This window comes from Xiphophorus couchianus, chromosome 20 (genome assembly GCF_001444195.1).
Source record: "Xiphophorus couchianus chromosome 20, X_couchianus-1.0, whole genome shotgun sequence".
Lineage (NCBI taxonomy): Eukaryota > Metazoa > Chordata > Actinopteri > Cyprinodontiformes > Poeciliidae > Xiphophorus > Xiphophorus couchianus.
This window is the reverse complement of record NC_040247.1, coordinates 7,167,921-7,194,405: the sequence shown is the minus strand read 5'-3', so window position 1 is coordinate 7,194,405 and position 26,485 is coordinate 7,167,921. Positions and strand designations below refer to the sequence as shown.

The 26,485-nt window shown below is 37.6% G+C and overlaps 2 protein-coding genes across 10 annotated transcripts in view; both read left to right on the top strand.

The window, feature by feature from the left end:
• Window positions 1–110: 110 nt before the first annotated feature.
• ece1 (endothelin converting enzyme 1) lies at window positions 111–21,272 on the top strand. 3 transcript variants are annotated; one of them, XM_028003094.1, is made up of 19 exons: window positions 111–246; window positions 8,771–8,857; window positions 10,254–10,392; window positions 11,475–11,687; window positions 12,534–12,658; window positions 12,773–12,919; window positions 13,291–13,356; window positions 13,573–13,761; window positions 13,882–14,024; window positions 14,168–14,282; window positions 16,034–16,144; window positions 16,235–16,333; window positions 16,481–16,558; window positions 16,671–16,774; window positions 17,086–17,196; window positions 17,589–17,656; window positions 17,771–17,961; window positions 18,493–18,588; window positions 20,401–21,272. In XM_028003094.1, the coding sequence occupies exons 2-19, from the start codon at window positions 8,771–8,773 to the stop codon at window positions 20,575–20,577; spliced, it is 2,259 nt and encodes a 752-aa protein (XP_027858895.1). In that variant the 5' UTR covers window positions 111–246; the 3' UTR covers window positions 20,578–21,272. The 3 variants fall into 3 exon arrangements, with proteins under 3 accessions (XP_027858895.1, XP_027858894.1, XP_027858893.1); XM_028003093.1 differs by lacking the exon at window positions 111–246 and adding an exon at window positions 3,575–3,701 and having other exon boundaries at window positions 11,499–11,687; XM_028003092.1 differs by lacking the exon at window positions 111–246 and adding an exon at window positions 3,576–3,701.
• A 1,382-nt stretch (window positions 21,273–22,654) lies between these two features.
• The window catches only part of eif4g3a (eukaryotic translation initiation factor 4 gamma, 3a), a 56,623-nt gene continuing 52,792 nt past the window's right edge, over window positions 22,655–26,485 (top strand). For 4 of the 7 annotated variants that reach the window (XM_028002707.1, XM_028002705.1, XM_028002703.1 and 1 more), the window contains exon 1: window positions 22,655–23,250. In XM_028002707.1, the coding sequence (XP_027858508.1) occupies window positions 23,096–23,250 (155 nt within the window). In that variant the 5' untranslated portion in view covers window positions 22,655–23,095. Of the gene's footprint in view, window positions 23,267–26,485 lie in introns of all 7 variants that reach the window. The other 3 variants (XM_028002709.1, XM_028002704.1, XM_028002708.1) reach the window with 2 other exon arrangements.

Sequence of the window (26,485 nt, the reverse complement as noted above, 5' to 3'; positions counted from 1 at the left end):
CATATGCACGCTAACTTAGAGTTCAGCATGACGTCGCTATTTCGCCGCCTGGTTAGGTAGTGACGTCCACTGCGTCATGATTTCCTGGAAATAGCGGTTTCAGCGAAGCGAGTTCTCAGCGGGGTGGGAACCATCTTGACAGAGTAGCACGGTGTCTTTGGTCGTTGCAGCTGAAACTCCCTCACTGTCCCCCTGGTCAGAGTACTACGAAGTCACGGCTGTGGCGGCGGACGGAGTCACAGCAGGGTAAGACCGTGTCCTCTGGTTGTAGTTAATCTTTATGGGCGTAATCAACTCTTGATTTTAAACTGATGGGGGTTTTATGACTTGTGCATGATGTGATTTGGCCACAGAACTGTACTACGTGCTGTGAAGAAGATGTTGACATTGTTTTTAAAGAAAGTTCTGGGAGTTTGTGACATATATGGTGTACGGAAAATTGCATGCAGATTGTTGCTATTATGATCAATATATATATTTTAATTTCTCCTAAATAATCTAATGAATTTATAAATATTATCTTGTTTCTATATTGATCTTACTTCTAACATTTGCGATGATTTTATATGGATTTTCAATTCTCCTACGATAATGGCTCCCATTTGTCAGCTTTAAGCCTTAAGGGCCATGTGGTCACATATTCCCAGAGGTATGTTAAGTGACTCATACAGCCAGCATCATATTTACACATCGACCACTTAGTGGCCTCAGTCATTGCCAGTGACCCATTTAGTGACACTTTATCTCCAGTCCACCAGCTGCAACCAAAACATCATTTCAGCCAAAATATGTGTGTAGCCACAACACAGCTGCACGTGTTTGTTTTATTCTATCTTATTGTGGCCAAGCTGAATAGATAACAGCCAACATGATCTAATGTGGCAACAGAAAAGATATCACAAATCATAAATGTAGTAAAGATACTCTAATTTTCCATATAAACTGTCAGTAGAAGGTTTAGTATTTTAAGTAACAGTATATTTATATTCTATAAACAAACCACCACAGAATATACAATGTTTTCCTGGAAAACTAAACACAAAAAGGAACAAATATGCAAACAGCTACTTAAAACTCAGTCTTCAAAGATCCAGTGAGACAGTTTCTTGAGAAAATATAGATTGCAGCTGCAATCTATATTTTAGTTTAGTTCAGTTGCACCCAATGTGGGAGGAGACATGTCCTTCCACATTGTGTCACTGCTAGTTCTGCTTTGCAATCTTCTTGCCTAATTTATTGCTCCAGTATGTCAAACCTGAAGGTTAAAGCTATAAACCATTGTCCAGATGTACGACCTGAAAGGATGTATGCACAGAAGGTATTTGATCAGTATTTGCATGGACCCCTGCTTGGGTGATTTACTAGTTTATTAACATTACACAACCTTGGCTCTGCTTTTCTCAAGGGATCTTGATTTACTCTTTGGTTATTCATTACCTAGGTGTGATTGGGAGTGTGCTGCAGCCTGCCACAACAACTGCTAGAACAAGTAATCTCCTGTTATCTGGCTGTGCCTGTGGAAGCTTCCCTGTGCCTTTCCTTTAATCCTCACCTTATGTTGATAAAAATCTTGCCAGCAGGGTAGTTAATTATATTTAGGCAACAGCTTTTAATAGTATTAGTGTGTGTACTATGCAAATTCAAAGTTTTCACATTCGTTCAGCATAAAGCTCCGACTGCTTAAAGTTGACACATGGCATGATGGTGAAATGAGACACGGCTGGCTGATATTTGATCCCTGTACATACGTCAGAGCACCTGAAATGTATACAGAATTGTGACTCAGAGTCTTCTGATGGCCAGGAATCTGAAGAATTTTAACGCTGCCACCTAGATATTATAAACCAGTTGAGAGAAAATGCAAGCTCTTTATTTTCTCAATGCGGCCATGCTAATGAATCACTAAAAATAAAATCCAAAGTGTTATGATTCTATTAAAGTCTTTCAGCTTAGTCTAACAATCCCACTGTAAAGCAGTACAAAGCCGATTTCCTGGGAAAGTGGATTTTATTTTTCATTTAACGCTGTACTATCAGGATGGGGGCTTTTTTTTTGTTTTCCAAAGGAAACATCTCAGCTCTGTGACAGTTTTGTCTTATCTGTGTCCTTCAGGCTGAAACGCAGGGAACACCAATGATAATGTTAAAGCTAAGAGGGTTTGCATTTATGAAGGTCAACTAGCACACCCTGGAAATGGAACAGGGTCAGATTTTGCATACATGGGAGCCCAGGGAACCAGACAGTCTTTTATGCAAACTTACATAATACTTTTACTCCCAGATGGCAGGATGCAGAATTGGAGCAAACATAAGGGTCGACAAGGTCATAATTTCCTGCAAAACTATTGATGCTCTTTGAACTTCTGCACATGTTGTTTTAACCTCAAAGTCAAATATATTTGTTTGGGATTTTATTTCGTAGACCAACACAAAATAAGACATAACTGTGAATTAGAAACATAAAGAACATTTTATACTAATATTATCCTTAAGTCAGTATTTTGTTGAAACATTTAACCATTTGCTCCTCATGTAGTGTTTTGTAAATATATTTTTTCTTTTTCCTTTCTTCTTCTTCCTTGGTCTGCCTCTTTTTGAGGAACATCATGTCTTTGTAAGTTTGTTGCTCCTCATTAATCTTTCAATCTTTGGATAATGGATGGAACGGCCCTCAGTGAAATGTGCAAAACTCTGAATATTTCCTTACATAATACTGCTTTGTACTGAGATTAAATGACATACATGTAGACTCTATTTACTACATACTAAATTTAGTTGATCTGAATTTTAATTAGCGGTATGTGAAAAAGTAGGCAAAATACAAGTGCACCCCACACTTTTGAGTTTTATTTTTTTTTAAAGGAGGAAAAAAATCTCTTTCCTTTCACTTCACATATTTCAATATTTTATTTTTCTTAACAGCCTACATATTGTTTTATTTTACAGGGCATATTACATTGGATATATTACTGATACTTTTTCTAAGATATTTGTTCTTCCTGAAGCCGGTTTATCCTTAAGTTTTACATAGAACAGGAAGTGTGAGCTTTTCTAATGTAGCTGTGGTTTCTTTATGTGTCTCACTGAGGTTATGACTGTGTTGGTCAGAGGTGATTGCAGAAGTTTCAACAGAAGTCTGTTCTTTTACTGTTGTCAAGTAGATTGCCACATAATGTAGGGCCCAGGTTTGCACTTGTTTGTGGCATTTAGTGATTACTTATCATATGCGGTCTGAAACTATATCTAGATCTTAAATCCAGTGACACAAGATGGTAAAATGAGCTGCAGAGTTTGTAGTCCATGGCATGTACAACCAGAAATCATCACATTCTTACTTGTTTTGTGCTTTTTTTTTGTTCTTGTTTTCCTCAGAAATTAGCTGTGAAAGGGTATCCACCGCAGCACATGCAGCACGCCGTCTCAAACACACAAAAGTTATTCTTGGAGGAATGCTCTAACGCTGCATATAATAGTCTGGTTCGCAGGATCAGTGACGAATTACTGACGCATGTTTGAGGTTTACTGCCTCACTAAAGGGTTGTGGCCTTGTGTATTAGCAGCTTTTTCTATGGGAAGACATCGTGGGACACTTTGGGGGATTTGCTACAAACCTTCTAGAAGTGACTATAACCACAAAATTTGTGCTTTGGGACCTAAATGTCTTGGACCTACTTCTTAGTTCTTTTTCATGGTAATTACAAGGTAGGTGTTGAGAAACATTTTATGATACAACACCCCAACCACATTAGGAAGAGCGTAGGTTTTAGGTTTTCATGTGTATCACCTGATTTTAGGTGATTTAGAAATGCATACAGCATTGGTTGCAGTTATTGGTGAAGATGTGTGAAAAATATATTTGACCTCATTAGCATTAGAACAAAGTCAATCTTTCATATGAGCACATTTAACATAAATAATTCCACATTAGAAAATAGTTTGTCGCTTTTCAGTAAAATGTTCTGAAATATTTGGTCGAAACAACATCAAAATTCTTTGTCAGATTTGAAAAAAATAATACTTTCCCCATTGGTAATCACAATCCTGAGATTAAAGTCATACAGAAAAGCTGGAGACTGATCTGGAAAGATGAGTGTATAAGAGAAGACACAAGATTCTGGAGGAAGTATAGATTATAAAAGATGCAAAGGTACATGACTGTATGCTCCAACTTTTTAACTGTCATTAGAAGAGTGAGGGCTGTCCTATTAGCAAAAGGGGATTGCACCAACAGATTTTCTCCACTGAATAAGTGTTCTCAATCAAAGGTTGGGTTTTTCAGTGTGAGATTATGCTACTAAAATAAACAATGCATTTATCATAAGCATCTTTCTGCTGGGTGCCATTGAATGTCTCCAGTGTTGTACATTTGTAGAAACTGATGTAATGCTTCTTGTTTTAACTGATAATGACATGTTTCCTCAAAAGGGGCTAATATTAGTCACCAAATAACATGAACAGAGGAAGGGAAGTTGTGTTTTCACTAAGAACTGATTCAGCCTAGGGCTTTCAGTTTGTGTGGTAACATGTTCCTGCACTTCAGCAGACTTCAATTCCAGGAAAGTGTTCAAAAACAGTGAATGTGGGCTTAGGAATGTGTGTTTGTGACAACAGCAGGGTTGATGCCAGTTTTCTGCGTTGATCAGCACACAGATCTAGCACAGAACGGATGATTAAGTCACAGATGTTTTAGGGGAATGTCATACTTTTTCAGCCAAAAAAAAACAAAAAAGCAATAGTTCTGACTGTTCACCAAGCACTCTTTATTTAGTTTCAGAGGAACCTCTGTAAACCCTCAGTAAATTATAGGGTAAACATTGATGGAGCAAAGGAGGAATGCGAGACAAAAGAAAGAAATCAGATAATTGTGTTGCCATTACACCTTTCCATGCACTTGAGTGGTAACATAGAACCCTTGTACAATTGAAAAATGTCAGACAGTTATAGTAGCTCCCTTTCTTTTCACCAGCCCCCATCCATCCTTATCTTGCTCCATCTCTCAACACATTTCAGTCCTCTGCCCTTTCACAACTTCACTGTTTTACTTTGCTGATCAGCTCTGGGGCTTTTAAAAGACATAATAAACTCACCAGTACAGGGAGAGTTTGAATATGAAAGGAATTTTCTTATTACTCCGTAAGTATTTATAGGAGGCAAACAGTAATCTTTTACTGTCTGTACTACTGGGGTTACTTGGGAACACCTTGTGTAACAGAAATAAGCTTTAGCTGGAATCTGTGCTCCTTGTTTGACTGCAATTGTTTAAGATGTGGGAATACAATTCTTCTTCAATGGCATGTTTATATGCATTCAAGAATAGATTACAGTTCAGTTGTGTTTATAAAAAAAAGATCTAAACCATTTTACTTAAGAATTCATGGTGTGTAGTTGGTTTGTTTTGTATTTAATGGATTAACATGAGCAGATAAAAACCAGAGCCTGAGGGTTCATGCAGGGCTACACATCTGATGTCGAGCAGGTTCACATTCAGACAAATTTCTCAGGCCCATCTATGTTCTGTTTTGTTTTCCCGTCTGCCATGGAATGAGTTGTTTTTCTGTGACGCTGCCTGGAGATTAGTCACCATTTAGACAACACTATTAAACATACTGAAGTCTCTTCATTGTCTCACATAAGTTGTATAAACAGACACATTTTAGTGAAATTAATTGCTGAAAATGTAATTGATATCAGTAATTTCATAAAGGAACACTCAAAGCTAGACCCATGTTGCATAATGGTGTATATGAGTTGTTTTTTTTGTCTGTTTTTGGTTTACATCTAGCCTGGTAAACATTAGCCCTTTGTCTCGTACAGAGGATCTGGACCCTCGGCTATTGAGAAATTACTTCTTGCTGGATGCGTGAACTTTGTTGAAGCCCCCCACTGTGAAAAGAGAAGTGCTGAGCTGGATGACATCTTTGCCAGCAATAAAATGTCTTAAAACATTCCTCTTGCTCCAACTTTAATTGCTTAATATTTGGATTTGTGGACAACATGAATGGCTTCACTCACGTCCTCTGCTGCCATTGAAAAACTATATTCAGACTGCAATTTTGAAACAGCGCAGAAAATCAAAGCTTTTGTTGATTACGTCTCTTTCTATTCCAAACGTCCCTGATTGGCTAGGTTGAAATTCTACCAGAGAAATCCATCTCAATGGGAGAAATCCCAGACTGAGGGTACATGAGAATTAAGCAGAATTGCATAGGAAGGCAATGGCCAAGCTAGCTTTCATTTAATGAAAACTTGATTTCCAATGTTTCTCAGAACATTTTATTATTACCTAAGTTCAATAACAGAAATATTTTTTCACAGAAAATGTGGACCTACTAAAAATATGTCTGTATTCTGTACTGTATTTCCTCTTAATGTGTGGGACCTTTTTTGCATTATTTACTGTATCAATTCAGCATGGCATGAAGCCAGTAAGCGTTTGGCTCTGCTGAGGTGTTACGAGGCACCAGTTGCTTTAACAGCGACCTTCTGCTCTTTGGGATCAGTGGGCCTGATTTCCTTTAACTTACTCTTCACAGTACTCCTTGCTTTCTCTGAGGGATTTATTTAAGGTACATTTCCTGCACAAGAAATCACAGTGAAGCCATGAACATTAAGCAAGTATTGATATTTTTGCTGTGTGTGCTAGTGCCAAGGAAAATGGCACTAGCTGGCCATTTTCTGGCCAGCCATTAGCTGGATGGTACTAGCTAGAAAATTAAATGAACATGTCCAAAATGCTTGTCAGCAGATTAGAGCATGAAGTCCACTGAAATGATTTGGACGGCTGCATGGACTTTGGACCAACAGCAGCAGATGAAATGGCTTCATAGGTTTTAACTAACTTGTGAAAGTCACACTAGACTTCAATTAACTTGGTTTCTGTGCCTCTCCACTGTTTCTTCAGATTCTGAAATGTTGATTTCCAAATTAAATTCATTGTTAACTTTCATCTGAAAAGAGAACTTTGGACCACTGAGAAACAGTTCTGTCGCTGTCAGGTGACTTCTGACATTAACTCTGGTTCATGAGTGGGTTTACACAGAAACTGCAACAGTCATAGCTCATGTCTTAGATATGTTTGTGTGTGGTGACTTCTTAATCAGCTGCATTCTTTGTTAAGTTAATCAAAAACTTCTAAGTGTGGCTATTCTTTCTGCCTGTGTTCCTCTTTTCTACCAAGCTTTTTCTCTTCCCTTAACTCCAGCATTCTGAGAGCAAGCAGCTTTTTTAAGTAATAACTTTTTGTAGCCTTCTGTCATTTTGAAGAAGTTTTAATGACTATGTGTTGGACAACTGTGTAGTTGTCAATCTCTGTGATTGTGTTTGCTGTGAAATTACATCACAGTGTTGAAAATCGTTTTTAGCAGTCTTATGTCATATACAAATTTTCCCAGAAACTGAATTTTGGCTGTAAATTCTAATCAACTCAGTTGGTGTAAGCAACTACTGAATCCTACTTGTAAATGACACAATACAGCAGAAAGAGGTTAGTGGCAGGATGCCTCTTTTTAATCAACGTGGAAGCCCCTTTTAAACATGAAATGCAAATTAATCCGAAGAGTCAATCTTTACATATAGTCAAACACTTTCAGACTCTTTGACTAAATATTGCTGTAAAAACTTTTGTTCGTTTTTGCTCCATTATCAAAGTTCCTCTTAAGGAACACTAATAATTTACTTACAAGCACAAACTTGTCAGCCTAATCAGATAAAACTATAATTCCAATTGCGCAAGTGATATTTCATATGTCGGAAGTTCTAGTTCACAAAGAGTGTTTCTGTGTCTGTTTGCATCTAGAGACAAACTAAACAGGAACAAAAATATATTTTTTACACGAAACTAAACTTGAACAAGCTCCAAGAAGGACTTTCTCTGCAGTATGATAATTGAGTTAATTGTGCCTCTTAAATCTGAAAGAGACTGAGATTTTATGGGGTGAAAGAGGATGATAGTCATACAGTCAATAGGCCTGATTGATTTACATTCAGACAAGTTTCAAAAAGTATTCTCTCCACTAATTGTTTAATCACGTGTAAACTATTAGAACCTTTTGGTTAGTATTTGGTATTTTAAGGAGCATGCTGTTGTGTATCAGGTAACACAACAGAGAGCAGCAACATGCAGTTGGAGGAGGATCTTTTGTTTCGATGCACCACCCCTGCGTGTATTTCGTCCTATAGAAACAGCACTGGGTGTGCTGTAGCGGTGAGATTCCCTCCCTAAACCTAAGTGAAACCACATTGAGGAATGTGCTCACACAAAGACACACATCGTCACACAATCACTTGCGCACACTCTGTCTCAGTCATGTAAATCGCTCAAGTCAGACCTCTTTCCTGTTTTTCACTAGTTCCGTGTTTGCAAAGAATGGGCTGAGGAGGAAGTTCAAGAAGAGAGAAAGAGAGGGAGAAAGAGAAGGAGCTTTTAGTAGGACTTTCAGACAGACTTTAGGTGTTACGTCTGTCTTTGTGCCTAAAGCAATGGGGGCTGCGAGAGGTGTCGATAGGGAAAGTGCTTTCAAAGAAGTGGACTGACAATTTTTTATTTTCTTAAAAGAGGGTTTGGCTTTTGGATTAAATAGTTTCAACCTGAAAAACAGAGTTTTTCCTGATGGATTTTAAAGGACAAGCCTGGTCTGAAACCTCAAGAGCTGAGGAACAATAGACATTAGAAATGAAAAACCCTCTCTTTCACATCTCTCACCTGGGAAAGATAGGAGCTTGAATGGAACATGGAAGCACTGAGAGAATCATTTCTTCATTTGACTTTTCAGATGTCAACCTATAAGAGAGCAACGTTAGATGAGGAGGAACTGGTGGACTCTACCAGTGATGATGTCTACGGATCATCACCCATGCAGGTAAAAGCCCCAAACTGCTTTAGATCAAAATCAGTAATTATTTTCACTGCTGTATTATCAGTCCCGTTTAACCCTTCATACTCCAGAAAACGGTATATTTTCAAGTAAATACTTTAACAAAAGGCTTACAAAATGAACATAATTAACTACATTGCTTTGCATGAATCAAATGAAACACTATTATTACTACATAAACATCAAAAGCACATCTCTAACTTCTATCTGAATTTTTCCAACAATGTGTGTCAAGAAACATATTTGTTGATGTGAACAGAAGTTGTGAATAAATAATAAAGAATTAAAAAGTTTAAATTGCATTGGCCCAGCCAGAGTCCCTACTTCATTCTGACAGAGAATCTGTGGAGGGAGAGAAAGATTAGGGTGATGACAAGGATGTGTTCCAACTTTATAGACTTGTAGCTCATCACCAAAGATAAATTGTCTGAATGCCAGTGGAAACATGCAAAAACCAAGTCAGCCATTTTAGGAAAGGTTTGATTCATGTAATGACAATAAAGATTTTCTCACATAATTATTGAGAAGGTCATAAATATTTTTTATCGTGTCTTTTTTTAAATAAAATGACAGTATTTTTTTTTTGTGTATCTGATACGGATTCTTCTTCTACACCCAAATTTGCCAGGGGTGTAAATAATTAACTGTTAAATAACAATTTAACAGTTTAATTACATACCATAAAATGCACCTAATCATTTTTGCTTTACTCATTTCTTTTTATTGTACATTTTGGTCTAGTAAATAATTGAATTCCTAAATTTAAAGTTTTGTACAAAATAATTTTGTTGTTTCCCTAGTCTCTTGATTGTTTTAGAATCAACCAGAAATGTATCTGGGGAGCTTAGTTATTGTTTTGATTCAAATCCAATTCTTCCGTGTTGTTTTAGGTTAATTAGCTTAAATTTTTACTGGCTGTGAAAAGCTGCAGATTGAACATGCTTCCACAGCGAGACTTTAAACATGATTAAGAGAATATATGATTAGAAGTGTAAAAACCAAGTTGAATGATATAGACAATAAAATAAATACAATAATATTTTTCAAACAATGTGTGTCTGTGTATGTCTGCACATGTTTAACATCTGTGCCAATGTTAAATGTCAATAGAAACAATTAAAAGGATGTGTAACCTTTTCTTTTACCAACTTTGAGAAGGCTTCATAGAGAAAGCATTGTGTTCTGAAATCAAACCATCCAATCTCTCAGAAATCTTTTGCAGTTTTGTTCTATGATAGGTTAATTCATCAAGGTAAAAATAACCAGTTTGTATTTTAAAGCTTTAAGTCTTTGTGATTCAACCCTGCAAATACCTTTCTACCAGGTATCTATGACTCAAATAGTTCAGTTACGTACTTTATGTGTGTATTTCTATGCACAGGTGAACTTTTTGCCAGGCCGGAGCAGCATGTGTTGGGTGGACAAGACACAAAAAGAGAAGAGGTTGCTGTTTTTAGTGTGTCTCCTGTCAGTCGCCCTGTTCATATCATTCATCTCTGCTGGAGTCTTTTATAATCAAGGTGAGCTTAAGGCTTTTTTGTATGCATTAACTGCAAACACACGTCAAGTTTCATTGGAATTTTTTTTGTTTTTGCTCAATTAATGCAAATTAATCTTCTTAAAATAGTGCACATACAGTCATGGGTAAATAGTTTTTCTAATGTCTGTTATTTAACAGCCCAAGAAGCTGATTAGTTTAGCATAAATACCAGAAAGGATAAGAATCATAATTTAAAGAATCATATTTGTGGCAAAATAACTTAGAATTTTGCTTGCAGGTTGATTTGTTCCAGAAAAAGTATTTTTATTTTTGGGTTATGCACATCATGTGCATAATTTGCACAGTACTTTCTCATTCATTTTTCCTTTTGCTGGGGCCACACCTTAGCACTGAGCTGCTTGAAATCTTTCCCTTGAGCCTGTTTATAATGGAAAAGATCTTTTCGACTGGCTGCTTCACATCAGTGTTTGTTTCCTCAATTTTACCATGGGAAACAGAATGCCATTTCCTCCTATTCAGGATCGTATGTTGGATCACACTTTGAAATAATAAAAGGAACAAGGATGAAATGTCTTCTGGGAAAGCCTAACTTCATCATTGCTCATAATTTTGCATCAGTCTCTGTCTCGTTCCTTATATGGCTGGTTGATGGTTAATGTTTCAGTCTAGGCCAACTGTTATTACTGAGTAATAATGCATACTTTCACTTCTCTAAACACTGAGCATTTTCTTACTTAAAAGTTTTTGTGGGTACACGAAAGAAATTAACACACTTTAACACTGATCTTTTTTAAATGAATCTGTTCATCATTTTCTTTCTCTTCAATTAGACAATAAAGAGTTAATGATAGTTTAGATGATAATTTCCCTAGTCAGTTCTCAGCTGACTGTTTATAAGAGACTTTTCTTGGGACAAGTATTCCCTCCAGGTTGTATTCTTTGGCTTAAAAAATGATAGCTTCCAGATGCTCTAAAAACCCTCATGCATATTTGTTTTACCATGAAATATTTTCAAATTCTCTACTGTTTCCCACAAGCAGAAAGTGAAATATCCAAAATGTTAATCTTATATATTTTTTTGCAAATATCTTTCTGTTGCAGCTCATCCAGGCCTGTGCCTTTCAGAGCCATGCATTACTGTCACCAGCTCTGTCCTGGGAGCACTGGACAGATCTGTGGACCCCTGCCATGACTTCTACAACTTTGCTTGTGGGGGCTGGGTGAAGAACAACCCTCTTCCAGAGGGGAAGTCCCGCTGGGGTCCTTTTAGCAACTTGTGGGAGCACAACATGCTTGTGATGAAACGTTTGTTAGGTAAGTGTCTTCACTTAAAAAGCCTGTGTTCACTTTCTGTTGGACCAAAACTTTGGAGCAAGATTTTTTAAACAAACATGATGGCTTACATCATTCCTGTTTTAATGTCTTTTCATTGATTTCTTGTCCATTTTAGAATTAATTGTAAAGTACTGACTTTAAGGGTCCTTCATGGTCAAACTTCTTTCTATATTACTTAATTGTTAAAGCCACACACCACAACATTAACCCTCATACCAAAATCTACTTGTATTCTCAAGGACCTGGTATAAAACATAAGGGGACTGCTTTTTTCAGACTGTTGAAATGAGATTCCTTTGTTTTGCATAATAATGATTTAAAATCAACTGAAGACATTCTGCAAATACTCTGCTGCCTTTGACTTTTACTCTTGATTTAGGAATCGAAAACAAGTCCTGACCGGTCAACCTTTCAGACATGGTGGTCAGAGTCTGTGAGAGCAAACTATCACGAGGACAAATTCAGTTGGAATAAATTATCCAACAACCAAGCAATGTTTGAATCATTTTTCAAACATTCTGTAGCATCAAAACTTCCTCAACTCACTGAGGTTTAAAGGTTATCAAAAGTTTAATGTCATCAGCATAGAAGTGATAGGTCATATGAGTAAGCAATTGTAAAAGACATAAAAAAGCATTGACGTAAAATAAAAATGAGAGTAGAGCCACGTGGAACTCCATGCTACAGAGTAACCAAAGATGTTTTAAAGTTCGGTTTTTCAACAGAAATTCTTCCAAATGATAATTAAACTGTCTTTACCCAAAGTAAGATAAAGCCATTTTCTGTTTTTACTGGCCTCATTTATCTTGTTGTATACTTGGGCAGAAAACAAAACCATGAGAGGACTGAGTAAGGCTGAGGAAAAAGCCCAGCGATACTTTCAGGCCTGCATGAATGAGTCAAAGATCGAAGAATTAGGAGCAAAGCCTCTGCAGCAGCTAATCAGCCAGGTATGCTTCTTTTACGAGTACTTACACATCAAACAAATGTACAGTTCCTGTTGTTGATTATTGCTTCCAGATCTTTGCGTCACCGTGTGTCTGATTAATGCCTGTCCGTTTCAGATAGGAGGGTGGGCTCTGACTGAACCCTGGGACAAGGACAATTTCCAAGAAGTTCTCCGAACTGTCTCTGCCAGCTTGAGGACCTCCCCTTTCTTCACTGTGTTTGTTAGCACAGACTCCAAAAACTCTAACAGCAATGTCATCCAGGTATACATTTTTTACTTAATGCATTTATTTGTCAAAGCTCTATATTGATATGTGAGGAATGCCTTTTTAGCAACATTTTAAATGATATCCCATCTGTTCCACATCCAAATAAAATCAGCTTTTGTTGGCTTCCCTAAAGCGTACGATTTTATGTATGACATTCTCGTGATAATCCTCACTCTGTTCCTTGGACGTGTGTATATCTGTTTATCCTGAAAGATGAGATTAACCAGTTCTAAAGAGATGATCTGTTGCGAGCCTTTGCTCTTAAACAGTCATGCTTATAGCTGAGGAATGAAAACAATATGTTCTCTCTGAGTGTTAAAATAGAAGAAGGGCAGAGATTCATGGGATGTGTCTTTTAACTGTAGGTGGATCAGTCTAGCCTGGGACTACCTTCAAGGGACTACTACCTCAACAAAACAGCCAATGAAAAGGTAATATAGGGTAATTACACACGGTAGAATGCCGGTGTTTGCAGTTTTATGAATAATAAATATTTCAATTTTCTTAAAGTGCATCATAAAGTGTGTCCTAATATTAGCATGCACGTGAATACCTAAAATGGCTCTTGTAGTTGTTTTGAATTACACACACATATTGTTCCCCTCTACTACTGCTCTTTTATTGTGCTTCTCATGTGGATTTTGCAGTATCTCACAGCATACCTCAACTTCCTGGTGGAGTTAGGAGTTCTCCTGGGTGGCTCGGAAGAGACGTCAAAGACGCTCATGAAAGAAATTGTGGACTTTGAAACTTCCCTGGCTAACATCACAGTGCCTCTGGAGGAGAGGCGAGACGAGGAGCTTATTTACCATAAAGTACAGGTGAAGGACCTGAAAGTGAGTGATGGCATTGGCTAAAAGAAGCATGAAACACAGGTCTTTTTCATGTGGGTCTGCAGGGAAATGGCGGGCATTGTGTTCAGAACTCTCTAAACCTTCATCCATGTCCTGTTTCAGGATCTGGCTCCTGCGATTGACTGGATGCCTTATCTGACAGAAGTGTTCGCACCTGTGACACTTAATGAGTCAGAGCCTGTTGTTGTCTATGCCAAAGAATACCTCCAGAAAGTTTCTGAGCTCATATCAAACACAAATAAAAGGTAAAATTATAGGTCACTTTATTAGTAACTCTGACTGCATGCTTTGCTTTTTAAATCATATATGCAAAGGCAAAAGACTCCCACAAGTGCCATAGTGTTTAAGGATGAGCAAAAGCAATGATGTGACGTTTTCTTTTTTGCAGCCTACTCAATAACTACATGATAATGAAGGTGGTGAGAAAAATGGTTTCCGTTTTAGACCAAAGATTCCAGGATGCAGAACAGCGCTTCCTTGAAGTCATGTATGGGACTAAAAAGGTAAAAAAAAAAAAAAAAAAGACCCCCAGACATTTAGGCCTTCAAGATCATTTTTTTAACACAAACTCAGGGGCAAACTTGTTCATATAAAATAAGAAATAGTGATATTATGGACATTTGATTTGGCAGCTGATTTTTATCTTTATAAATTTGTAGCCATATTGTCACATGTTTATCGGAAAAAGAGAAGCTGGGAAGAGTTGTTAAGATACCCGATTGGCTGTTGGTTATTTTCCCTTTATAGTTCAGCGTACAGTGTTGGTGAAGTTGGTCCACAAGGACATCACTCTTGACACTGTCCTCTTGACCTTATTCATTTTCCTTATTCATTTTTTCCCATATTTTGTTTTTACGTAGCACAGATAATTGGGTGCAGCTGCCAACAGAGAAGCAGAATTTACCCAATATTAAAATCAAACACTGATAGACGGTGTGTCACATCACTGACTATAATTTCTGAAACTCATTTTCTTTGGTTTTCCTTAAAATCTCCTGTTTTTTTGTTTTTGTTCTGTGAACAGACGTGCTTCACAAATTGATTAGTGATGCTCTAAATATCCCAAGATCTGTACCATAATTAAAGACCAAGTGCAAGATTATGTGTAAAACTCATTTTAAAGATGTTTTTTTATTTGTCCAAAATTGTAATAAATCCTTTCCACTGCCCAATTTTACAATTCAGTTTGTCACTTAACATCCCGATAAAGTACAATGAAGTTTGTGGTTGCAATGTGACAAAAGGTGAAAATTTACAAAGTGTATGATTAAATCTGGCAAGTACCATGTATAAATTTAAAGCATAATATTCACTATTAATCTAACTATACTATTCAAACATAGGTCCATGCATTGAGTAACCCTTCAGTGAAATCTTGTCTGTGTGTAACGGTTTGACTGTCAAAAGCTCCACTGACCCCAGCCCTTATCTTAGCCAGATCCTTTTCCTTCTGCTGTGCTTCTTGTAGAGTTCAAGCTGTAAAAACAAACCGACTCTATCTCTCTGTGTGTGTCTTTGTGTTTTTGCTTTGCGTGAGAGGGCAGCTGTGTCACTTTTTCCATCCTGATCTGTGTGCTTAAGTAGATTTTTACTGCTTTGCTTGCTCAGAGTTCTCCTCACTTCCTCACTGTGACCTTGTTCATTTTTTCCTACTTGAACATGCGGTATCCTTGTCCTTCCTTTAACCCAATCATGTCTTTATCAAACAGGGACTGTATATCACCTGGTTACAAGCAATCTGGTGAAACAAAAATCAGTTGTAGAATCCTTATTTTAAATGCGCTTACACATTTAAATTTTAATTGGCTAAACAAAAATGCTTTTTCTAGATTGCTGAAGTTTCTGTTCTTTTTTTCATTTAGATTTTTTTGTGTCAGATATAAGTGGCCACCAAATGGACATGTGTGGGCTTCAGTTGTTGTTTACATTGATATTATATCTAAGTGTTGCAGTTTTACTGGCGATAGCCCACCTTCTTGAAACATTGCACTTTGCTGCAGTTTCACCATTATTCTTCTTGTACAAACATGTAACCTACACCTGAAACCAAATCCACCAAGTAACATTAATCATATATTTCTTCTCACTCATTCTAAATTTTTTTTAAAATATATTACTTATAAGCTTTCAAACCGGATTTACAAGCAAAGAATACACCATAATTGAACATTTTCATTTTGTGAGAACATGTAAAACATGTGTAGTGATGTAGAACAGTTTCAGTCCTTGACATGTTTTGTTGTTGTTTTTGTAGAGCTGTACTCCACGTTGGAAGCTGTGTGTAAGCGACACAGACAGTGCCTTGGGCTTTGCTCTCGGTGCCCTCTTCGTCAAGGACACTTTTGCAGAGGACAGCAAAACCATTGTAAGCGTCTCTTTCAAAACGTTTTGCTGCTGTGTGACATGATGGGGTTCTATATTTATTTTACTTATCTCTGTTTTGTCTGCACTTCAGGCTGAAGAAATGGTTGCCGAAATTAAAGGGGCATTTGAGGATAGCTTGAGAGATGTGAGCTGGATGGATTCAGATACAAAAAAAGCTGCAAAAGAGAAGGTAAAAGGAGGAGACTGATTATTTTCGGTCAATGAACCCTATCACTAGGGGACTGTTGTTGCAAAACAGTTAAGTGGCAGTGAAATACAATGCTGCCACCTGGTGTAAATATGTGACTTTTACAGTTTTTCCTCTTTCCCTTTGTAGGCAGATGCTATTTACAACATGGTTGGATATCCGGAATTTATTATGAACGCTACAAAGCTGGACAAAGTGTTCAATGATGTAGGTACTCTTCTCTAACAGCACATGCTATTTCTATGTACCACCTAATCCCATTTGATTGATTTAAAACAGATAAATCCATTTTCCGTTCCCTGTCATTGCTCTTTTTTAGTTTATGGTGGTGTCAGATCTTTACTTCCAGAATGTCATGCAGTACTACAACTTCTCAGCCAGAGTGACTGCAGACCAGCTGAGGAAAGCACCCAACAGAAACCAGTGAGTTGTTCATTGTCGCCCATCTTCATTTAGAGAAAGAGCATGATTTGATGGGAACACCTTCCCATTGTACTGACTCAGCAAAATACTGCTGCCATCCACAAATGTTCCCAGGCAACCAGCTTCTCTCCACTGAACCGATCCTTGTATTTAATTAGGCTTTGTTGGGCGGGAGGTTAGTTTACTGTTCTCATGCCCTCTGAACTGATCTGTAGTCCACCTGGCATGGAGGTTGAGCGAATCATTATTCTCAATTTGTTGTGACCTTGAAGTGAGAAACTTATTTCAGCTTTACGGCTCTTATTTTGCAGGTGGAGCATGACCCCTCCGACTGTAAATGCTTATTACAACCCGACAAAGAATGAGATGGTTCTACCAGCTGGAATCCTTCAGGCTCCGTTCTATAGTCGATCGTGGCCCAAGTATGTCACTCTCTTTATGTCAAGTCCATCACGTTGTCCGTACTTTTCCCACTTATGAATAATGGAGAAGTCTTTCATTTTGGTACTCTCCAACTGTCAGTGATGGAATCTAAATCAAAAATTCAGAGAACTACACTGTAGGATTTTTAAGCAATTAATTTTCATCTTATTCTACAATTGTTAGAGCAACTGATGAATATAACACCTGTTTAATTGGAAGATTGTAACCTTTAATTTGAGTATTTATTCATTTCAAAACAGTCCAACTTTTTAAAAATAAACCTTTGCTTCTTATTTTGCAAGCATGATTTCTTTCCCAAAATAAAACAACTCTTTCTACTCATAAAAAAGCATTGTGTTTTTTAAACTCTGGGTGCAATTTTTTTTTACAGAGCTCTCAACTTTGGTGGAATTGGAGTTGTCATGGGTCATGAACTGACTCATGCTTTTGATGACCAAGGTTTGTAAATAAAAGGAAGATAACCATAAAAATATTTTATTTTTTATTAAAATAATAATTGTAAAACAGGCTTTTTTTTTAAGATTCTGACATGCTTCATGATTTATTTAAAAGGCAGAGAATATGACAAAGATGGAAATTTGCGCCCCTGGTGGAAGAATTCTTCTGTGGAGGCCTTCAAGAGACAGACCCAGTGCATGGTGGAGCAATACAGCAACTATAGCATCAACAAAGAGCCTCTGAATGGAAAACACACACTGGGAGAGAACATTGCCGACAACGGGGGATTAAAAGCTGCTTATAAGGTGGGATTTGATTTTAAAGATATTTTGTTGATATTTTTCAAAGAAATTAAAAGAAACTGTTACCATATGAGCTGATAAATGTTTTTCATTATCATAATTGTTATAAACCCTTATTCACATGGGAACTGTAGAAATTTTGTAAGATTTTACCATGTATAAAGTCAGACAGTGATCCTCCCTGCCGTGTTACTGTGGTATCAAGGTTGTTGATAGTCATCTGGATTTTTTGCATTGGAAAATGTACGCAGTTCCATCTACAGTGAGGTCTGGAAAAGCAACAGGTGGTTATGAATGGCCTTGTCAGCTTCTGGTTACTTCCTCACATGAACACATTCTTTCCATGTAATCAAAGGTCATATGCTATGAAGCAGATGAGAAGGTAACAGGGAACTGAAGCAATGACTGAGCAGGAAGCAAAAACATTTCCTCTGCAACATCAGTCTAACTTAAAGCTAGTCTAAACATTGTACTTTTCTATGAGGAGGGAAAACTGACTCCATATGTGTAACATGAAAATTTGTTGCTTTGAAGGCCTATGTGAACTGGATCAAAAAGAATGGCGAGGAAGCAAGGCTGCCGGCTCTGGGAATGACGAATCATCAGCTGTTTTTTGTTGGATTTGCACAGGTTTGTATATTTCACTAGATATTCCTCCCTCTGCTGATTGTACTGGCATTATGTTTTAAGGTTCAGCTTCATTCTACTTTTAAAAGCCAAAATAATGAGCATAGAGTGACAAGTTGTATGCTGTTAATCCTAATAACAATAAATATCCACAGCAGGCTTTAGTGTTTATTTCAAGTTGAAAATATGTAACTATAGTATTGTGCAAAAGTATTTGCTGCCTGACAGATTTCTTCTTTTTGCTGGTTTTGATTTGTTTTGTTTTCATCACGCCTTAATGTTTTAGATAATCAAAAAATATTAGACAGAGGTAACCTAAGTAAATACAGCAATCAGTTTTCAAATTAGGATTTCATTGTGAAGATTATTAAGCCTTTTGTAACATTTACTCCTCTTAAGTCATGGCTTAACAGTGTTCAGCCACATTTTTGGAAAATTAAGTTCAGTTTCTGTTGTCACACTCAGGTCTGATTTTTGACTGTTGAATCAAGGATTCACTTACAATAATTCACCTGACCGAAAGATCTCACCAGCACACCCTGTCCCAATTTAAAGAAATTAAAGAGTATATTCAAAACAAAGTTAACTAACTTTGTTAGCTAACAAAGTTAGTTAACTTTGTTAGCTAACAAAGTTTGTTTGCTAACTTTGTTAGCTACTTTGTTAGCTAACAAAGTTAGCCCACAACTGAGAAAGCTAGAGTGCCAGTCTGGAGTGCCAGACTTTTTAGTCGGGAAAGTCTGGCACTCCAGAAACTACAGTGAGAAACATTATCCACAGTGGTGAACCTTCCCAGGAGTGGCTGCTTGCTAAAATTACTTAAAGTACACATCAGCAACTCATTCAGAAGGTCACAAAAGCACAAAACCAACACTTAAAGCTCTGCATTATTTAATCACTTAATGCCAGTGTTGAACATAAAATTTACACATTTCAGAAAACATACTAGCAGTCACATATTTTGATGGTTGTGTGATAGTCTGTGGTTGCTTTTTAAGGACCCATACAACTTGGTGTAATTGATCAAACTATGAATTCTCCTCTCTTGCTGAAAAACTTGAATGAGAATGTCTGGGCATCAAGTCCTCCAACAACAACAAAAAAAAATAAGTTAAAGTCTAGACTTGGCCACTCCAAAAAGATCAAGAAGACCCCAAAACAATTAAGCTGAAATGAGTGGGACAGAATTTCTTCTGTGATGTCAGTTATTGCAAACACTTACTGGCAATTATTGTTGCCAAAGGCAACATTGGAAGTTGTTAGGTTTAGAGGGAAATTACTTTTTCACATAGAGCTAAGTTAGTTTAGAAATAAATTTAAAAGTGGTCAAGCAGACTCCAACACACACCTTTCTAAGAGGATGATTCTGATTTAAGGATATGTGTGGTGGAGATCAACACTTTTAAGCTAACTTTAAGCTCCAGCTTCATTGGCTCATTTTAACTTGTTATGCTACCAACTAGTATTTCTTTAGCCCAATGATGTATAAACACAGGCACTCAGACATAAACATTTTGTATAAAATGGTTCTCCTTTCACTGGTTGGAGCTCATAGATTCACATTGCTGGCAAAGAACTAAAGGAACACATGGAAGAGATTTGTAGTTAAGACACTACAAAATAAACATACAAGTATCTTGGTAATAAAATTTTAATCACTTACCCCAAAAATGCCTCAAATAAGGTGTTTATCTTAGAGATATTTTAAAAAATCCATTAAAGATATAGAAAACAGCTGTGATCCCAGAGGCTTGCCATGAATTGGAAAGATGAGAAAAACAACAAAAAAATATTTCTTTCTTTTTTGGCTTTTAGGTATGGTGTGCTGTTAGGACACCTGAGAGCTCACATGAGGGTGTTATCACCGATCCCCACAGCCCATCAAGATTTCGAGTCATCGGTACCATCTCCAACTCACGGGAATTCTCAAAGCACTTTGGCTGCAAAGCAGATGCTCCAATGAACCCAAAACATAAGTGTGAGCTTTGGTGACACCTCGCTGCCTAGCACTGTCTTTCAACAAATGGTGAAGTGGGTACAGAGAAAATTCCACAATACCAACAATACTGAAGTCCCTTTGGATGAAAATACAAGAACCACTAAAACCCTTAACGCCGTCCCACTTAATGCTTGTCAGGATCCTTATCTGGACAACATGTGCCTGCTTCATGTGGAAGACAGCAATGTTTGCTGCTTCACCACAAGAACTATTAGTGTAGAACACAGCTTTCCTCAGCTTAAATGTAGCTATAAATCTCTTTTCTACACAAGAATCCCATTACATAGTTATAAAAAACAGTAGGGATTGTTCAGATTATGCAAACTGCTTGTTCCACAAGTGACAAAGAAACAAAGTGATGTTTCTTTCTTTTCGTGTGTATACTATCTTAAACTATGCTAGGATCTGCTCTGGTTTATTTATAGTTTTTATATATTATTTTTTTAAAAGCAACAACATGCAAGATTTATAACAATATAATTTACTTAAAAGTTGTATGATTGTTTTTATTCTACTGCTTTGTCATTGAGCCGTTGCAATATTTCAAAAAACATTATAAAACTGTTTTTTAGAACATGAGCAATTTTTAAGCTATGATGTAACATGCATTGTCTTTTTTGTAAAGGTTTGTCACAAATTATTTTGTATAGTAAAATCAATCTTGAAAAAAATATTTGTGCCAAAATAACCTGTCTCTAATTTCATGTGTCATTTACCTACAGCTTCTCCTCAGCAAATGAGAATATCATTGAAAAGTTAATTCACTTCAGTATTTTAATTCAAACAGCAACATTCATTCATTCATTCATAACATTGATTCATTACAAGAAATAATAGATTTCAAGTATTTGAAATCTATTATTTCAAACACTGGTCATTTCAAAATGACCAGAAAATAAAGATATTTATAAGACTGATAATTTGATTTTAATAGGCTTTTCAGTAGGAATATTGTGGTATAGCCAACATAACTATGGGAGAGACTTCTGATTTGGTAGATAGGCCAATGACATCCTCCACAAGTTGGGTAAGATATAATTCCTAAGGAAGCTGACTGTTCACTGTGCTGTACCAAAGCAAGCATGCTAATAGAAATTGTGGGAAGGAAAAGGTTTGGTAGAAAAAAGATGTATAAGTATAAAATAACCAGAGCCCAAAAACTGTGAAGAAAATCCAGGTTGAACCTGAGTGAAGATTCAAGTGAGTGAAGAAGAGGCAATGACCAAAATCTCTCTGGATTTGGTTGACCAGCAAATTCTTAACCACACCACATACATTATCTATATCTATGAGTTTCTGTCAAGACGAAGATGAGACAAAGACTGCAGTTAATGCAACCTGGGCTAGTTAGCAGACTTAGCAAACTGCTAAACTGATGGAGTAATTCACACAAAAAACTTGACCTCGGTCAACATTTTTGTATTAAAAATTCTCCTTTTCACTTTATGCAATATAATTATCTGTGTAACTGAACTTGGGTTTCATTGACTTGAAACCATAATAAACTACACTAAATGAAATAAAAACGGTAATTATTTTTCAAATATAAACAGGTTTTGTGTTTAAATTCAAATTTCCCAAATCATTTAGATGACATTTTAATTTACCGAGATAAACCTATAGTTTATCTTCAGTAGGAACTATTCTTATTTTGTATACGCAAGTCTTGAATTTGAACGGTAGATGGCGCTGTCAACACGTTCATGTTAAATTGTAACTGACAAACGGCATATTATTTCAGTAGCTTGTGGCTATTTATTTATTCATCTATCTATTTATATATTGTTTATGTATTTATGATTCATATAAACTTAGAAATTACAAGAAGTATATAACATGGTGCATATAATTGTGGTCACACGATATTGTAATTTTTGTTTTACTGACGCTTTTAAATCCTACATTAAAATCTAATTATATGAAGTATTTAATATGCTAATTACAAACAATGGGCAATAACAGCATTAATATAAAACAAGCAGGTTTTGAGGCGATGTGAGGCGAACATGAGGCGATGTGTTTGATTGAAGGTTAGTTGATTAGCCGAGCGACTCCGTAACTGGCCGAGAATTGCCGAATCATCTGTCCTGCCCGGACTGCTGAAAGCGGCCGCAACGCCATGTTGGCGAAGTCTCCCATCTCTGTGAGAAAAAAAATGATAGAAAACATAATTGCCGAGAAGAAAAGGTAAATCGCCGAGGGAGGAAGAAGACCGCGGCGATTGTTTCATTTTTAAGAAACGAACCGAGCCGGATCCGCAGCGGTTCCGGACGGACGAGGGAGGCTAAACCTCCCAACCGTCCCCATGAATAGCACCGCTGATCCGAACAGCGACTTTCCATGAAAAAAGACGTTTGTGTTGCTATTCGAGCTTCGTTATCCCAGTTCGTTAAAGGGATTTGGGGCCTGCTTCAAGATCAGCTGCGCTTGCTTTATGAATGCAAGCTAAGCTTTGTTTGCATCAGTATTTATTAGTGTATTGTTTTTGATTTTTTTTTTCCTTTTTTTGCGATGAGTTTGCCACCGAAAGTGGTCAATAAGACCGCTGTCGCAGTTAGCGGACCTGGAAGTGGCCCCTCTCCGTCGAGCCAACTGCGGACTACCCTGACCTCCGCTCTATCGGGAGCCCAAACAGCTCCTCAGCCGGGCGCTGTACCACCATCTTCGTATCCTTTCACATGGGTAACACAAACTGGATCATATATGTATATATCTTACTCTATTCTCTGACAACATCTGACAAGGGGATTTGATTATTGGAAGATTGTAGTGGTTGGATGTGGGATGATGGTTTCAGTTGGAGGCAGCTGGGAGGGGAGGGTACAATTAGCCTGCTAAGTGTGCTAATGTTAGCTAATCAAGCCGGTAGTTCTAGCTAACAAATATCAAGTTGATTTTAAGTAGTTGACGCTGTTTTGTGTATTTTCTTATTTATGTGTCTAGATATGTCAATCTCCGAGTTGTAACCTCGGTTTTTATTTTATTTTTTAGTAATGCGCATAATGGAATATAGTAAAGCTCCAGCACAGGTTGCTCGCACCGGTTACCGGCTTTGTTTAATGCTCATCATAAACTAGCAATATGTTTCAGCCGCATTAAAGCGCCAATGCGGCCAAAGATGAAGCATTGGCAGACCCTGTGTTTGGCCAGTTCCCAGGTCAGAGGATGCTACATCGCATAGTCGACGGGCTCCATCCATTTGAGCGCCTTGACTTGAGTTTTTTTTTTGTGTGTGTGTGCGTGTGTGTGTGTGTAATTGAGCTAATACCGGCTAGCACTAGGCCTGCACTTTAGGAATTGTTTAGATATGTTAAATCCAGAGGAGCTCTTGAATGGGTGATGAAGTGGCTCTTGAAAGCGGTCATACAAAACCACAGATCTACTTCTCGTCACTCTGAACTGATTGTTAAGGACTACCAGTTGAGAACTTGAGAGAAAAAACACTTGCGGTATGTTCTTGGGTGCTTAGCTTTTATTGGTATAAAATTGTCTTCCTACTACAGTTACCTTTCAGTTAGCTCAGTGGTGGCCTAACATTACCTAAGCCTGCTTTTGGTTGAGTGAAGTCACCGTTGTCGTCACCTCCTGTTTTATTCATAGCGTGGTATCAGTAGTGTTTCTGTGAGTAAGAGAGGATTAGGTATATGTGTATTTCTGCTTGCTACTGGCAAAACCATGTGTATTTGTGATCTAACAGCTTGTGATATCTCGACCTGATTCCCTGCCACCCACAATCACAGCCACCCAGTTTCTTATTTCTCCAAGGGCAGTGAGTAGCAGGGTATAGCAGGTCCCAGGGCAAAGCCCACAGGTGCTGATAGTTCAATATACAATTATGTAATGTTTTGGAGCTGCCTGAAGGTTATCCGAGTGAACAAAACTGCTGTATCTTGTCTTTGTTTTCACTCAAGGTGTTTGAAATGACTGTTAAATTGTCCTAACCTACTTTCAGTTGTGCGTTAAAGATATCAAGGCAGAGCTGCTGAGTATGCTATGAATATAACTGTTTTATTAAAAGCCTGATTGCTTCACCTCTAGCTTTAGGTCGACATGGGTTTTATAGCCACTAATCTAGCTGTAAAGAGCAGAGTTGGAATCATGGTGTTTAGGACCATTTAATAAATGTAAATAGGACTCCAAATTTCTAGAAGTGTAATGCATATTTAATCAATTTGATAAGCAGATTCTCATTGTGTATTATGTGTAAGTGAAATTATTTAGGGCTGTGCCATCAAAAGTCAGTTCTCAAGGACTGGTATCCTGCATGTTTTAGTTTATCACTTCTGAATCAAATGATGGTTCATTAGCAGGCCTCTGGAGTACATGCTGAGGAAGTTGGACCACTTGAATCAGCTGTATTGGAGCAGTACAACGGCTGGACACCCCTTATTTAGGGGCCTTGCATAGTCAGACCGAAGTTGAACCATAAATCTGATTTCACGTGCTTTCGGGACATTTGTTTTCAAACACACCTTCAAAGTCCACAAGACACACCGAGCCGAGTTCCTATGGTGTTTTTCCATATTTGAGACTTACAAGAGTATAGTCAACACATCAGTCAAGACTGACAGTAACAACCATTACGAGTTCACAAGTTCCTTCAGAGGAGGAAATAATTGATGAATTGCACCATCTCATTTTATTTCCCATTTTACTGTAAGCCCAAAAAAAGAAAAGAAGACATTGTTGGGACATTCACTCCCACAGCATCAGACGAGAACCAGGGAGGTTCTTAAAATGTAGTGTTTTGGTCCATCAGTACGTCCTTCCTCAGCCTAATACAGTTGTTCCTTAAAACTATCCATCCAGCTCTGTGGCTGAAACTAAGGCTTCTTGAAGTTGAGTTGTTGGTGCTGTTTTCCACATAAGCAAACACACCCCCGAAAACCTGACCAGGCACGTGTTAGTTTCGCATGCAAAGGAGGGGAAAAACATTCACCAAAATGGTTGTGACAGAAAGGGGCAGACGACACGAGGCTGAGAAGAAAATTATGCAATTTTCATCGTGCAACTGCGGCAATGAGAACTGATTTCGGCAGTTTGGCCCGACCCGGCGGGGTTTTTGTACTTTGAATGTCCCCATACAACTTGTTCACTTACCAATAATGATACGATATCAGCACGAATCATATATAGTTTTGTTACTTATTTTGTAATGTGGATTGTTAGAGAAGGCTTGGTCAGATGATATTATTCAAACATAGAACAATAGTCAACAACATTAGCTATCAGAACACCTGATCCATTTGCCCGTACCTACCTAAAATAATGATCTTAAGTCATTTAAACTATTTGATTTCTGAAATCGGTATCAGATCGGGACACCCCTAAATTGTACTTGACTACATGCAACTTTTAAGGGTCATGGACAAAAGCCAAACAATCAGTAAATACATTATTAAAAAAATTTATAGCATTGTCAGCATTGCAGATTTAGAAATTGGTATAGGTGGTAGTTTTAGGCTATGCATTTGATACTATTGATTGGTTCTTAGTTTTGAGTTGTAATACTGCATGACACCATAAATCATAAAAAGTGATTGAATGAACAGCAAATGAATATAATTGCTATTAAAATGAATACATTTCTGCTGAGAAGTTTTATAGGTGTGTGTTCTCTGTGTTATTAGCCTTGTCTCAGTACTGGACCAAATAAAAGTTTTGCATTTCGAGGAACGTGTCCCTCGGAGAGTTGCTGCTCGTCTGACCTCTTGCTCCGCCTCGGGCTCTGAGGTCAGGAGTGTGGGAGCGTGCTGCTCTGCATCTGGTCAGGGGGGCTCTTGGCATATGGGAATTGCTGCTTGGAGAATGTGTGTGTTTGTGGAGTCCTGAGATGCGTGGAGATTTACAGAGGCACGGCAGTGCTGCGTGGCATGTGTGTGTGGACACACAGCTCTTGCC

What these genes read in the sequence shown, in the direction of transcription:
- ece1 (XM_028003092.1), top strand. Translation starts at nt 3,657, where the DNA reads ATGTCTTGGACCTACTTCTTAGTTCTTTTTCATGGTAATTACAAG. An exon ending in TTTTTCATGGTAATTACAAG is followed by an intron (nt 3,702 to 8,770) that starts GTAGGTGTTGAG and finishes TTGACTTTTCAG; the next exon opens with ATGTCAACCTATAAGAGAGC. An exon ending in TGTGATGAAACGTTTGTTAG is followed by an intron (nt 11,688 to 12,533) that starts GTAAGTGTCTTC and finishes ATACTTGGGCAG; the next exon opens with AAAACAAAACCATGAGAGGA.